Below are 16731 nucleotides of genomic sequence, written 5' to 3'. Positions count from 1 at the left end.
TATATGCATGTTCATGCATATGTGCACGTGTATATATATGTGTGTATATGAATGTATGTTTGTGTATGCGTGTGCACATGTGTGTACATATATACTACAGGGTAGGAATGATCATTCATGATCGCTATCATGCATAATACACCTCATATTCTCCATTTAAGTGTATTTATGAGCCTATTTTTGCTTTAATGTATGATGTTGCAGAATACATTTTTGCATGCCGGTAATCGTATTTACCATTATTGCAGATTGATAGTACTTATCCATAATTTTGGGTGGTTATCGGGGTAGTTTATTCTTATGTAGATTCACATGTATATTGGTATACGTGATGATACTGCTCTTAATTGTGATGCCAATATAATCATCATGCACCTATCACTTTTTTAATTACTGTCTCCTCCAATATTGTGTTTAATATGTCCCATCGATATATGCCCTCTCTACATTATAATCTTTTTTATTTTACTTTTCATTATGCATTCTGTTGAGAATCAGTGGCTGTAATTACATAATTTGAAGGACTGCCCAGACTTAAAAGGGGTTAAACCCTGGGACAACTCGCTCTTTAATCACAAACCTGCATACTGATAGGCTGCCATAGAAGTCAGTCTGAATCTGCACAAATGATTGGTTAGCTAAGTACAGAGCATTGTACTCAACAGGAACTCAGTCTAATGTGATCACTCCCGTGACCAAGCTCTAGTGGCGAAACACACGTCGGGCTGGACAGATGTCTGCAGCTGTACGGCGCAGCATCCCAGCTACAAGTTTGTACCCTTAATCAGGACTTTATTGTTTAGCTACGAGGGTATTACCTTTTATTATGCACCACTGCACATCGACAGGCATGTGCGTTTTATGCTTCTTCCTTTCCCGGGGACTATAGCCTCAGTTATTACCCCTTTATAGGTGATACCATTGGGAACAACAGTGGAGACAACAATAATATACAGTTAGCAAGCCTTTCTTTGCCTTCTATAATGATTCATGCTTACCTTATATACACCATAAATGAGCCCTTATGTGAACTTGTATGAAATAAGGCTTCATGTTACACTAGGTCATATTAGTCGCAGCTCTCTAAGAGGTTAAGGGCTTTTTCCTCACTGTTGGAATGTTTTGTGCATTTGACATCTTGCAATGTGGGGACAGACATGATTGAAATCCCTGCTTTTGTGTTATGAACTGTTTATATTTAACAAATCTTGTTGTGCCGATTTTTGTATTAAACACCTAAGTTTATTTTCAATCTGTCTGCTATTATGTATATATGAGTGCCAGATTTAACATTTCAAAGCAATACAATTGGGTGATCGCTTATTTCATACTGTTTTGTGGCAGAGCATTTAGACTCTGTTATCTCTGCTGCTCTTTTGTATGCATACTTGAAATATACTGACATAATATTCATGAAAGTTGCATGATACATCTGACACCTTACATATGGATGATTACCATAATTGTATTTTCCCTTTACCTTGTCATTCATTATGATCTACTAATACTGTATGAATCTGATATGATGTTGATACATGTATATAATCTACTTTCTGTGTATGATTAGAGGAATTGGAAATACACTTACTCACTCATAGTATATTTTTACTATAATTACTTCACCCAGACGTCATGTACTCTCAGGGTGTTTTCTCTACCTCTATTAACTGCGGACAATCTCAAGCGAGTAATTCTCTAATTGAGTTTCCAATGCATTATGTATGACACCCAAAAGCAGAAATGAAATCTGAGTAACGTCCCTGTTATTCTGTTGTTTCCATGGGTAAACTGCCCTCCGGTAATCTCTCACTCGTCACAGATAGCATTTGCACAGGTGGGGAGCAGTAGAATGAGGAGAGGCAGCACTATACCCTGACTTTTCTTATACTTCATGTCTGCTACTTTATTATATGATGTAATTTAGGGTACACTTGGATATGTCTGACACATAGAATATTTATGTGTTGAATTTGTCAGACATTGATAATTATTTAACACAGGTTGTGTTGTAATATATGATATCAACGATATTAATGTATTGACACTGTATGTTACAGCAATCAGATGCTTGATATTTATAAGCCCGATGATCTAAATATTTTGCCTCACTCCAGATGGATTAATATGTAATAACATGCATCACAGTGAGATTTTCCTGCCTTTTGAATAGTGCAGGGCCATACTTCACAGCCTTTAATTGGTTGCCAATCGCTAGTTTATATGTAGTATATAGCAGTTGCAAGTCCAGAAGCAAAATAAAGCTGTTCCTGGTCTCAAAACTAGACCTCCTGGCTGTCATTGACATGAGGGGTCCAGTGATGGTGGCAGGATAATGTGTGGCCACCATGTTGTAGTCATTGTATGTGTGGGCTCATATCTGGTGACTGAGAAGGCCATGGCATATAGATAACATCAATGTCCTACTCATCAAACCATTGGGTGACTATTTATGCCTAGAAGTAGTAATTAGCATTCTAACACTTGTACTGGGCACCAGAATTTCTGATGGCAGTCAAACTGAAGCAGGCACTTTCTCTGCAGTCTCTTGTATGGTGTAACAGAGGGACAGGGTATTAGGAGAGCAGGGAAAGTGAGGTGGGCTGGGCTAGGAACATGCATACAGATGACATAAGCATTGCACACCCTCTGAGAGTGGGGCACCTCGAGACAGAGGGCATTACTTAATCCTGCTCAGCTGGTACAGATTATCCCAGCAGTGTCTGTAAATCGGATGCAGTTTTCTGTCATCATCATCTAGCAGACCTCGTATACCCTAGCTGAACCCAAACTTATGCCCAAAAACAACAAGTTCTGCATGTCAGATGAAGGAACAAAATCTCCCAAAACATCCAAAATGTGTGCACAATAGGGAAGCTGAAAAAATAGGAGGGCTGCACCATGACCAGGTCAGAAAAATGTGCCCCATAACATTACAGAGCAACCAAAACCATTCAGTGTTATAAACAAGGCTGTAGAGTACTTTGGGTCGGCTCCACATGCTCACTTGACCATTTTTTAAGAACATGGTAAAAAAATGAATCATCTGATCAGATCACCTTCCTCCAGTGTCTAGTACAGGGGTTCCCAACCACGGTCCTCAAGGCACACTAACGGTCCATGTTTAAAGGATAGCCACACTTGAGCACAGGTGACTCAATTAGTACCTCTGTTATTTTGATTTAACCACCTGTGCTGAAACATGGATATCACTAAAACCAGGACTGTTAGAGTGCCTTGAGGACCAAGGTTGGGAATCACTGGTCTAGTAGCTTATTCCCTGTGCTCTTTGCACCTCTGTATTATCAAACATGCATTGTTAGGTAAGATGAGCGAGTCATGTACTGCAACCTGACCATGATATCCTGCTCCAACATGTTCACCTCCGGTTGCTAAAAGAACTGGTTGAAGTTTGTAGTCGGTCACCTGTTTTTTCTTGCATTCTGTATCAATTTCATGATCCGCCAGTATGCACTTCTACCCAGTGCTGCCATCTGCGTCCCATGCATTTGTCTACCAAGATATTGTAGCTTAGGAAAAATTAGCAGCTGAGGTGTCTGATCTCCTGCCAAAACCATTCTACCATTTTCCACTCTTCAGTCACTGAGGACTCCTTAAACAGCCATGCTAACCATAATTATAATTAACCAGGGCAGTTCATCATTTTGTACATGCTGAGAAGTTATTGCCTGAGCCACACTTGTGGGGAAACCCTTGTTTCCAATATTCTTGGTATCCTTCATATACACCATAGGTGCTCAACATGGGGCTCACCAGCTGTTGTGGAACTATACATCCCAACATGACCTGTCACAGTTTTAGCATTCCCTAATAGCAGAACTGTGGCAGGGCATGCTGGGATGTGTAGTTTCTGAACAGCTAGAGGGCTGCATATTGAGCACCGCTAATGTTTATATATCTGAATGCAGGGGATGCGGTCATAATACAGACTGCTAGGATACCAGCGCTCAGAATGCAGGGAAAGAGGGAGGGTTAGGATACCGACCAAAAGGTGTCGGTATCCTAACCCTTTTGGGATGCCGGCATCGGGATTCTGACTGCCTGGATCCCGAACGTCAGCATCCCGTACCCAACCTGAATTCAGACTTTGTTGTGGGGGATTGGACAGAAGTCATACGAATATAAATATGAATACAGCTCCCAGATACATTTTAAAACAAATATAAGGAGCTGGGTCTCAAATGAGTAATTTGGATTATGAAAAAAATTAATTGCAAGAGTTCAAATTCTCTTCTCTAAAATTTATATAATTAGGTAGTGTTGCTGTCTCTAGCCAGAGCGTTTATTTTTAAACACCATAAATGTTGAGGAAATAACAGCTTTTATTGTAGTGACCACCAATAGAAAGCCAACAAAAGAATAAAGGTTCATATAGTACAAAAAAAACAGACAACTTTTAGTTTAGAAAATTACAACAAAATATACTCTGTATTAATGCAGAAAAATAAATACAATACTCCATTTTAGCAATAGGTTTTTAAAGGACTATGATGTTTTTTTTTTCTTTTAGCAATTATGGTTTTTAATAGTGCCTGACTATTTTAGCGTTTGGGCAAGCTCTACACCTCTGACCTCAAGAAGAACAAGTAGTAGACAGAGGACAATAACTCACTATAAGAAAACTAAAGTGAGATCTTGTTACAAAAATTTAATTACGAGAATGAAAATGTACAATATAATGTATATGTGTTGACTGTTTTTAAACACATTAGCACAGAGTAACATTCAGACGCGGATCCTCCTTATCATATTGAAAGATCCTTCAGCCAGATAAATTAGATTTTTTTAATTATAATATTAAATTAGGAGTGCTATTAGAATTTTAATAGAACTCTGTGTCAAAAGCAGTTACCACAAGTATAAAGGTATTAGGTGCGAAGCTTTCTCAGGTTCAGCATAGGTGTTCTTCAAATGTTGCCATAATGTCGCTCTGTAGGTACATGTCAATAGTTCCAGCCATCTGGAAAGAAAAGAAAGATTAATGAATTTATGCTTATTAATGTGATATTGTTGCTTGTTCTTGTAGTTCCTATCATTTAAGGACATCTAGGAGTAGAGATCTTGCTAGGAAGATCAAAGGAAAATCTACAGACTGGTCCACTTACAGTAGGATTGGATCCCAAACTGAATGCAAGACGAACATACTCAAACGCAACTAAATTTGGATATTTTCCTTTATGGCGAGTTACAAGCATCTGTGACTGGTCCTCACCTATTTAGCCACTTAGTTTGATACCCATCATAGTGATTACTGCACACTTGACACCATTCTGAAACAGGCGTATTTATGGTTCTGCACAACTCCTAGCACACAATTCTCTCTATATGCCCTCAGGGGACAATGCCTACATGAGAACACCCGGTTACAGTTTTCTTTTGCAAGCAGAGATGTAACTGTGACGTGTATGACTATTGTCTGCAGTTACACGTGCACTGTTCCAGAGCATAGGAAAGATACGCACCACAAAAGGTCCACCACGCCATAAATTAGTGCGTGTTCAGTAAAAATCTGCCCAAATAGCTAGGTGGAAATGCATTACTAAATTAAAAAAAACGAAAAAAAAAACCAAACAAACTATATTCTAAACTATTTTGCAGTCAAGAAATATTGTAAGAAAAAAATTAAATAAATAATAAAGTAAGTATTTATTCCCAGTTAAATAAAGAGATTTGGACAAATTGTAGGGCACGCTGCCGAATGATAGAATAAGCAGTTTAAAAGAAGAGCGAGTATATAAGCAATAATATAGGTAAAGTACTTTTAACCAACTTAAAGATATAGTACTAGTTTGTAGGGGGTTGTTACTGTAATGCTACAGAGATAGAGTGGCTTACTATAGAGGTGAGGACAGCTAAACATTTTACTGCAGATTTCAGGAAGGTCAGTAATATTTTTAGCCAATACCCTTAGTAATTTAAACAAATACAAATGATCTATAGCAGTATGTAGTAGCAATTAATCTGGCCAGAGTGAATTATATTACTTGAATGTAAGTTTGTTCATTGGATTTAATTTTTATTTAAAAACTTACCACCATCCAGCTGACCTACAAAAGTACAGAACCATCTATGAATTTTACACAGCTGACTGCTCTCCGATTCAGCTCTCTGAAGTTAGGTGCTGTTTGAGGTTTCTACAGTACTGTAGTTTTCCAGAGGATTATTATATAGAGGCTGTTCAAGAGTGGAAAACCCCTTCAAACGCCATCCTTAAACCCGATAAAGGCTGACCAGCTGAAACTGAGCACTACTGGCAACATCATGTTTTAGAGTTTTTACAATTTATTTATTTAAAGTAGTATTTCCTTCAAGAATCCATGGTAGGTGTATTTATATGTGACGTTGTTGATAAAGTTACAGGCTTGTTCCAAATGAAATATAAAAAAAAGGCAGTTTTGATTTAATTCTTATAGAAATGGGCACCTAAAAGTTGGAAACCTACTAATTTTTAGAGACCTAACAAGTTGGGCTGGTGAGATCTCGCCATACCTTTTTAAGTACCTATTTTGCAGGAAGCATTAAAAAACATTGGTGTCCATGTACTAAAAATTCACTGTGGATAAAAAGAGAATCCCTGACAATGCAAGGGTGACTCACAGTTCACTCTCCTTAGCATGGCTATTTTTAGTACATATTACGGTAGCCGCCTCCTACTTCCCAACGATAACAGGTGAAGCAAGAGCACCTGTCTTTTACATTTGGACCCCTCATCTCCCCTTAGTCATTACAGCCCATTGTTACCTGTCACTAAATTTACCCCATTACAGGGATCATTGTAAAGACACAAACTGTATTATTTCATAAATTGTCATGTGTGTGTGTTTTTTTTTTTTTTTTTTAAATATCCAAAATATACTCGCCAGAAAAAGAAAAAAAAAAAAGATATAGTCGATTAACTGTGCCATCAGTAATTCCCCAAATTATTTAATGAATAGATAGCATTTATTTATACAGTAATTTTGAGCGGAAACTAGATTGTTATGGTTCTAAGAATTCTGACAATGAATTACACTTATTGATCCTCCCCCCACTCATTGTTAAGAATATAATTTGTATATAATTTCACTTGAGTACATCTTTCCACTAGCTAAAATGTATACCCAGGTTCAGTATAATATGTGTCTACATTAATCATATTGACATGGTAGTTACGTCCGCATTGACCAGTATGTCGACTTCGATGTAATGTTGTCACGATCGGAATGCCGCCACAATCAGAATGCTGACCTGTGCAATATGTCGACACTGTCTTTCAAGTCTGTCTATCCCTAACCCTAGGTATCATCCAAATGTCGACATTCCGCCAACGTAGACATTTTCCAGGTGTCAACATTTATGAAGTTGATGTCAACATTGTCATTATCGGCCTCCTGACTGCATACCATGCTTATGACAACTCTACCTAATAAACTTTCCCAAATTATGAAAGTCAATGAGCAGAATACTATACTTTTGCATCATAAAAATCCTCCTTTTTGTATTAACATTATGTACAAATCCAGTCTTTTACAAAAGCAAACACAGTAACAACAAGAATGAATCGGTGCCACTGCTGCCGTATATCTGGTACTTACAGCCTCTCTGCGGCGCCGCTCTTGCTCTCTCTTCCTCGCCAGGTTGCGCTCTTCCTCAGGGCGAATATCTTGGGTAACTGTCTCAGGTGGATTTGGATCTTTAGTAGTCTCTTGTACAATGAGGGGCGATACAGCATGGATCTTGGTTTCAATGGAAGTACTGATACTTGGTCCCATATCATTCGGTTCTCTGTAAAAATAATATTTTATAGCAGTTTCCTCCTGTAGAGCCTTATGACTAACAGACTTACCTTACACTTACATCATCCAAATTCACATTTATTTCACATCCCTTTTTGTAACTATGTCACTAGTGGCAGAACAGATATCAAATAAGGGAAATATAGACCATAAATACAGATCGAGAAAATTAAATGTTACACAATGACATAAAAAGTATGGAAAAAAAAACAGCAGACAAAAGTAACTGTTAATATGGTATGCAGTAAACGCATTTAATCCAGGGCCTTTATTTGGCCGCAGCAATAAGGGAAACCCCGCTAAAATAGAAAAGCATGGGATGCCAGCGACCACTTTTGGGGACATCCTAATTCCTATCTAAAGAATGATTTTTAAAATGCTTTGGCATAGGGGTGACAGGGCAAAATAGGTCTCTTCCCTAAAAACACATTTTACCTTGGATGAAAGGTCATACTTTTTAGGTTTTCTTTCTTGTATAAGTGAAGGAAACACATTTTTTTTCCTCAATGTTGATTATGGGAAATGGATTATTATGTATATTAGGGACACTATATCCTGCTCTGTAAATGATACATATTGCGTGCCGTACACACTACACAACAGTCCAATGTATCATTCCGTGTTACATGTAGCAGCGTGGTGTCATTCATTGAATCATCCCAAATGCTGTGCAGAACAGCTGATGGTATTATGCTACGGACAACCATCGCGGACAGATCAGGCGTACACACTACACGATCTGTAAGATACATCGTTCGAATTCGCAACCAGTGCCAGATTACCAAATAGGCAGAGTAGGCACCGGCCTATGGGCCTCGTGACTACGGCAAAAAATAATATTTATTTGATCTTGAAAGAAAATTTACAATCAAGCTTTCTTAAATGGTCTCCAAAAGAATAAAAAAGATAATTTGCGAGGGTGGCCCCGAGATTTTGACTGCCTAGGAATCTCCACAGGATTTAATCCGGTATTGTTTGCAATGGAACGATATATCGTACGGCGATCGTATAGTGCAGAGGTTCCCGAAAGCGGTCCTCAAGGCTCCCCAACAGTGCAGGTTTTAGAGATATCCATAGTTGAGCACAGGTAGTTAAATCAAATTGACTGAGATACTTAAGTCAACTGTGCTCAACCATGGATATCTCTAAAACCTGAACTGTTGGGGAGCCTTGAGGACCGCTTTTGGGAACCTCTGGTATAGTGTGTAGCCAGCTTAAGAGGACCAGCAAAGCTTAAAAAAAAAAATTAAATAATAAATAAATAAAAATATATAAATTGTGGATTGGTGGCATGGTGCAGGGAGAAAGAATAAAATTCTTGCACCAATCATGTCTAAACCTAGCATTGTATTCACCAAAGACCAAGTTGTTAAAAAACAAAACAAAACAAAAAAAACCTTCAAACCTTATTTTGTCTTCTCTATCTATAAAATGTAATTCTTGCAGTCTCTTGATTTCTTGGGCTTTCAGTGCTCTCTCACGCTCTTCTTTGGCTATTGCAGCCTTCCGGAACTGCTGGAAACTGTCGCTTGAGGACTTTATGGTCACTGGGGTGGTGCCAAGAGTTTTTGAAAAACTTGCCCAGCATAAGGCATTTTTCAACTTGATAGTCTTAAGAAATATAAAATAGTTTTCAAATGCTTAGTACTGACATTATGAAGCAAGGATCGCTTTTTTTCTGATAATGCTTAATGGTAAACCACAATGGTTTTAACACACACACTAACACACACACACACACTAACACACACACAGACACACACACACACACCTTGTGACATAGGAACTAAAAAAAGAATTAGACAACACTTCGGTCTCACAGGTGATAACAGCATAGATCATCACTGCCAGTAGCTGCACACAGGGATTTTTTTTTAATTCACCAGTTACATACTCTTCTAAAACGTTGTCTAATGTAGGTCCAATACATGGACAAGCGGTTGCTTTTAGAATTTATTTTTTGTATTAAATCCCTACTGTTGATGTTTTCAGAGTTTTATAGTCACAGCTACAAAACACCCGTTTGGCATAAATGATGCAACACAGTGATCTGCATTCCTTCGGTCTGTAGTGGAATAGGGAAATTGTAATTTACTGTTAATAGAAATGCAGTTGTAAGATCAACACTGAATAAGGTTATGTTTCATATAGAATTATTATATATTTTGGGAATCAGTGGTCATTCAACCATTTATTCACCAATTTGAAATATAGGGAAGTACATTATATACAGTGTTCAGTTTCTGACAATAATTTGGCACTATGGGAGTTACGCCACTGCCTATATGCCTACCACCTAACTCCTGGGTCATTCCAGGACAAATCATCCAAAAAAGTAGAGATATGGTAAGAATTAACCCTCGTTATCTTTTTCTACGAGGTCCATAGGGTCCACAGGGTGACCTTGGGGTATAGGTGATGCAGAGTCATCCGGGCACCTTACGCAGTAAATTCTTCTCCCAGGATGCAACGGGTCTCCCTCTATACCCCGCCCCTGGGTCGGAGGCTCCTCAGTTACGTTGCAAGCCAAAAGGTCGGAGGAGGATAAGAGAGAGAAGAAAATCTAGAACACACTACAATCACATTCTCATGAGACGGAAAACCGGTGACCAGAGTGAAGCCCAACAGAAGCACAGGTGTGTCAGGACGGGTGCCCTGTGGACCCTATGGACCTCGTAGAAAGAGAGACGACGAGGGTAAGTTCTTACCATCTCTCTACTTTTCTTCTTCAGGATCCATAGAAGGTCCACAGGGTGACCTTCGGGATTCCCAAAGCAGTATCCTCAGGGGCGGGGACGCTCATGTGCAGAAAGGAGAATCCGCTGCCCGAAAGAAGCACCCTGAGTGACAAAGGTATCAAAAGAGTAATACCTCAAAAATAGAAGACCACGTGGCTGCATTACAAAGCTGTACAGCTGAGGCACCACGACGAAATGCCCACGAAAGGCCCACAGACCGAGTAGAATGAGCAGTAACAGAGGGCGGGACTGGAAGGCCCTCATGAATGTAAGCCTCAGAGATATTGAAGCCATCTAGCCAAAGTTTGTTAATTGGCTGGCCATCCTTTCTTGTGGAAACCATAAAGAACAAGCAAGGAGTCCAATTTCCGGAGAGAACTGGTACGGTCCACATAAATCCTGAGGGCACGTACCACATCCAATGAGGCCTCCCCTTCCGAGAGGTCTGGGGAATTAAAGGCCGGCACAATCATTTCTTCATTAATGTGGAAACTAGAGACCACCTTAGGAAGGAACCCAGGGCGAGTTCGAAGCACTGCCCTGTCCCTGTGAAAAACTAGAAGTGGGGAATGACAAGAGAAAGCCCCTAAATCGGTAACTCTTCTGGCAGAAGCAATGGCCAGAAGATAAACAGTCTTGGCAGTAAGCCATTTGAAATCCACTGAGCCCAGTGGTTCAAAGAGAGTGCTCTGGAGAGCCTTAAGGACAACAGTCAAATCCCAAGGCACTACAGGAGGGACAAAGGGAGGCTAGATACAAAGGACCCCCCCTGCAGAAAAGTGCAGATGTCAGGAAGAGGAGCAATCCTTCGCTGGAACCACACTGAAAGGGCCGAAATATGGACCTTCAGTGTAGCAAGGTGGAGACCAAGGTCCAAACCCGCTTGCAGGAAAGCCAACACTCTGGCTATCCTAAACACATGGGGGTCATAACTTCTAGGATGATACCATTCAAAGTAGGTATGCCACACCCTGTGGTAAAATCCTGGCAGAGGCAGGTTTTCTTACTCTGAGCATGGTATTAACCACAGCGCTGGAAAACCCCTTAGACCTTAAGAGGGATGTCTCAAGAGCCATGCCATCAAAGACAGACAACCTAGATCTGGGTGAAGGCAAGGACCTTGAGACAACAGGTCTGGACGTTGAGGCAACAGCAACGGAGTGTCGATGGAGCCACCAGCAGGACCTTGCCTCCCTCTTGTTTGACCTTTCAAAGAACGCGAGGAAGAAGGGATAATGGGGTAAACCGGTACACAAACCGGAAGGACCACTTGACTGACAGAGCGTCCACCAGGAAAGCCTTGGCGTCCCTTGTCCGGGACCCGTACAGTGGCAGTTTGTGATTTTGTCGAGAGGCCATGAGGTCCACGTCTGGAAGGCCCCACCTGTCCACTAGGAGCTGAAACCCTTCTTGGTGAAGAGACCATTCCCCGGGATGCACGTCGCGACGGTTGAGGAAGTCCGCTCCCCAATTTAGCACTCCTGGAATGACTACCGCCAATATGGCTGGCAGATGGCCTTCTGCCCATGTCAAGATGCACGACACCTCTGTCACAGCCGCCTGACTCAGAGTTCCCCCTTGATGGTTTAGGTAAGCCACTGTCGTGGCATTGTCTGACTGCACCTGCATGGGTTTTTCGTGAAGCAGCAGCCTGGTTTGCTGCAGGGCTCTGAAAACTGCCCGCAATTCCAATATACTGATTGGTAGCGCAGATTCCTCTGCGGTCCACCTTCCCTGAAAGGAGTGTGGACCTGTCACTGTGCCCCAACCCCGAAGACTGGCATCAGTGGTCAGAAGGACCCAGTCAGAGATCCAAAAGGGACGCCGTCTGGTGAGGTGGATCGTCTGTAGCCACCAGGTTAGAGACAGGCGCACCTCCAGAGAGAGAGCCATCATTTCAATTCATATATAATGGGGAAATCCATCCCACTTGGAGAGGATCGATTTCTGCAGAGGCCGGCAGTGAAACTGGGCATACTCCACCATGTCGAACACCGACACCATAAATCCCAGTAACAGCATCGCTAAGTGGACTGATACTCGTTGACTGTGAAGGCATCTGTGCGTACCTACATCTGCAAAGTGGAGATCTTTTCTGCAGTCAGAAAAATCCTTTGCTTTTGTGAATCCAACAGAGCTCCCAGATGGAGCATCCTTTGAGACAGAATCAGTGAGGACCTCTTCCAATCGACCAACCACCCGTGCACCTGGAGCACAAAGATCATTAGCTGCATGCGGTGGTGAAGAACCTCTGGGGACCCTGCTAACAGTAAGAGGTCATCCAGGTATGGTACCAGGTGGATCCCCTGCAGCAGCAGATGGGCTGCCATTACCGCCATGACCTTTGTAAAAACACCCAATGTGCAGTTGCAAGGCCAAATGGTAGAGCCTGGAACTGGAAATGTTGTTGTGACACAGCAAATCTGAGAAAACGTTGGTGAGTTAAAGTAATCTGAATATGCAGGTACGCATCCTAGATATCCAGAGATACCATAAAATCCTCAGGTTCCGTAGCCAGTATAACTGAGCGTAGGGTTTCCATCCTGAACTTGGGTACCCTGAGGAATTTGTTCAGGGACCTGAGATTCAGAATAAGACGGTAAGAACTGGTTGGTTTCTGGACTAAAAAAAGGCTGGAATAATACCCTGTTCCCCATCGGGACCAGTACAATGACTCCTGCCAACAGCATGGATTGTACCACCTATTGAATAGCTAAAGCCTTGTCCACATTTTGCGGCAGTCCTGTGCAAAAGAATTGATGGGGAGGCCTTCTGCGGAAGGAGAGGACATACCCAGAGAGACCATTTCCCTCACCCAGGAATCTGTGGTAATCTGACACCAGTACTGGGCAAATTGAAGAAGTCGGCCTCCCCATCCTGGGGTCTCCCAGGAGGAGGGCCATCCCATCAAGCGGAGGACTTGTCATCAGGCTTGGCAGCCAGATGTCTGGTATGCCAGGGCTGCTTCTTAGGCTTGGCAGATTTTGGTGGTGGATGGCCTGGGAAAGGATTGAGTTTTAGCCTGACCTGGTGCCCGATAGGTCCGAAAGGACAGAGTCCGAGCCCCCGAAGAGACTGGAGCAGTAGGTAGACAAGCCGACTTAGCTGCTGCTAAGGTATTCACAATTTTGTCCAAATCAGGACCAAACAAGATTTTACCATCATAAGGCAAACACTCCAACCCCTTCTTGGATTCCTCGTTGGCCCTCCAAGAATGGAGCCACAGAGAGCGGCGAGCCGCAATGGCCACCAAAGAAATCCTGGCATTTAGTAAGCCCATATCCAATGCTGCCTCATTTATATAGGTAGCAGAATCTCTGAGGTTTCCCACAAGATTCAGCTGCTCTCTGGTAGCATTCGAGACTAAGGACTTTTCCAGGTTATTAGCCCAGCACTCCATGTCCCGAGCCAGAGCTGGTCTGCACGCAGCCCACGAAAGGGAATAAACAGATTTAAGGTAAACCTCTACCTTCCTATCTATCCTTCAGGGATGACATGGAAGGCATAGGAAGCATTGCGCTTCTTACCAAGCGCGTGATATGGGAAACCACTGCCAGTGGAGTCTCCCACTTGGAAAAATAATTCTCAGCAAAAGGATAAGCACAGACTAGACGCTTCTGTGGTTGATAACGCTTTCCAGGCGTTTTCCAAGCTACCTCCAAGTGATTCACCAGTTGGTCAGACAATGGGAATGTAGCCTCACTCACCTTTTCTTCCATTAAATATGCATGCCTAGACTTAGGCACAGGAGGCTCATCCTCCTCAATGATCAGGGCTGCCTTTACAGCCTGTATCAGACCTGGAATATATATTTTTGATTTGACCCCTGCCTCTTGAGGAGAGGGTTCAGAGTCAGACTCATCCAGAAGCACTATAACTAAACAGATTAGCGAAGCATCTCCGCAATATAAAAAAGGGTCTAGATACACATGCCTTATGTCACTTCAAAACAATTCATCAAAAGAATGCTATGGAAATCAAAGAATTTTGCATTTTAAAACAAGTTAAGAATAATTGGAGGGAAAATAACCTAGCCAAAGAATTAGCTAAAAAAGAAATGCACTTTATTTACTGTATGAAAACGTTACAACCAAGGGGATTGAATAAAGATTTCGAAGTAGAGTGGTTTTTGGGTTAATGTTTTATTTTTTGTTGATATGGGTTTTCATCATATGCATATTTTATCTTTTGATATTTTATTCAACAGTGAAGATGTCCCCTTATTATTATCCATCGTGAACTACAATGTAAAAGTCTATTGGAAATGAATTAGGATAACCAGAAGTTCTCTCTGTTGAGGGGGTCTGCCTACAAGTTCCAGGATTCCCAGTGCAAAAGTACAGAGGATTTCCGGTTTGGTTACAGTATGTGCCGATTCGTCACTTCCGGTGACGGGATCCAAAGAGGACTACTAATCACGGAGGAAACATGTATGTTGGAGGAACATGTCGGCACGTCATTTTCGGTGACTAACATCTAAGGGCAAGCACCCTCCAGGTTGAGGGCGTCACCCAATAACTTTCCAATTTAGATATTGTTGTTATGCAACTTACGAAAACCAGAAGTCAAAGATACATGGAGTTCCGGTGTTTTAACTTTTAAGTTTGACACTTTCTTAGGTTAAGGATTAGAGAACATCTTATGTATAGTATATATGTAGGTTACCGGGGTTCGGTGTGCCTTTTTGTGTTTCTTTTTGTTTGATTTGTAAATGAAGTGGACTCCTCCCAGAAATCAAGGTTTAATTGATAGGGGTATATAGAAGAGCCACACAGCTAGTTCCCTCACTGCCTTGAAAAAGGCCTTTTTTAGGTCGAAACGCGTTGGGGATGGAGGGGGACAACGGGACTATATCAAAGGATCGGTTTGGAGAACAGTACCTGAGGGTCGGCTAGAGTTCCCGGGAATATAACATCCTCTAAGCTTACTACAGGCTTGTTTATCGACCCGATTCTGGTATGAGTCCACCTTCACCATAGCTGGTGTATTTATATGCAATTGTGTCATTCCTAAAGGCCCAAATCTTTATGGATGGATGGGCATAATAAAAGTATTATTTTTTAACACAAAGTTTTTATTAAAAATTGTATTTCTTCATAACACCATGTATATGAATGTATTTTCAAGAGGTATAGAAAATACAGGGGAATATTGCAATTTTCATCTTCAAACCCCTTATTCCAAAGATAATATAGGGGGGATATAGAGAATGTTTTAAGAAATTACCAATATAAACAATCTGCACTAGATATCTTATTTTTATTTTCTGTTTTTATGTGAGTTGCGAGTTACAGCACATTATTATTCCAATCTGAAAAGAGGTGATCAGGATGAAAAATTCTTTAGGAAAGATAAGCATCAGTTTATACATATGGATATGGGCTTATATTAGTGGCGCTTAGGTGTGGTTCTCCAGTCATACATATTTTCATCCAGAAGCAGTCCATCATCAGATGACACATCATCTTCATCCCATACAGCAGATTGCGACGACAGCAAGACCCTTTTAGCTGGTCTCCTGATGGGTGCGTCAATCTGCTGTACCTCAGTCGCACCCTGCAATATAGCAGGAACTATATTAACCCACTAGGGGGGCAACACCTGTGTAGGTGCAGGTGGTTGCAACAGGTTTTGAGCTGGCAAAAGGTGCTGATGTTGAAAAACAAACTGTGGAAACACAGGAGGGCCTGCCAAACGCCCACCAATGGTTGTCAGTGCTTTTGCAAAGCACTCCCATGGCAGCACCTGTTGAGCAGCAGAAGCCGCAGAGGGACCAGGTGGGGGTGTAACACCGCAAACATAACTCCTCAGAGGGAATCGGTATGAAATCTGTTCGATTCCCGGCAGCGCCTGGCCGACAAAAGCAGAGTTCCCGGCAGCGGAAGCCTGACAGCGCTGGAAATCCCGATCGTCGATAGGTAACCCCCTAACTCTCCTTACTTACTAACCTAACCCCCCCCCCCCCCCGAGTGCATAACCCTAATCCCCCCCTTCCCCGCTGCCTAACCCTAACCCTCCCTCCCCCTAGCCTAACCCTAACCCTCCCGGGGGGGGTGCCCAACCCTAAGTCCCCCCCAGGTGTCCTAAACCTAACCCCCCCCCCCGCGGCTGTCCGCTCGCGGCGCCCGGCATCCCTTCGATCGGGATGTCGGGCGCCTGTCTCCCAGCGTCGGAAAAATGTCAGGCGTCTACATCTAGAT

The 16731-nt window shown here is 41.9% G+C and overlaps 1 protein-coding gene across 3 annotated transcripts in view; it reads right to left on the bottom strand.

Annotated features, from left to right (window-relative positions):
- Positions 1-4427: 4427 nt before the first annotated feature.
- The window catches only part of BRDT (bromodomain testis associated), a 146539-nt gene continuing 134235 nt past the window's right edge, over positions 4428-16731 (bottom strand). For all 3 annotated transcript variants that reach the window (XM_088444892.1, XM_088444890.1, XM_088444891.1), the window contains 3 exons: positions 9199-9404; positions 7593-7782; positions 4428-4978 (listed from right to left, as the gene is read on the bottom strand). In XM_088444892.1, coding sequence (XP_088301018.1) covers positions 4910-4978; positions 7593-7782; positions 9199-9404 — 465 coding nt within the window. In that variant the 3' untranslated portion in view covers positions 4428-4909. The remainder of the gene's footprint in view (positions 4979-7592; positions 7783-9198; positions 9405-16731) is intronic.

The sequence above is a fragment of the Taudactylus pleione genome, unplaced genomic scaffold, assembly GCF_031769625.1.
Source record: "Taudactylus pleione unplaced genomic scaffold, aTauple2 ptg000373l, whole genome shotgun sequence".
NCBI classification, from domain to species: Eukaryota; Metazoa; Chordata; class Amphibia; order Anura; family Myobatrachidae; genus Taudactylus; species Taudactylus pleione.
Note: the sequence above shows the minus strand (reverse complement) of the source record. Positions and strands in the feature narration are given on the sequence as shown.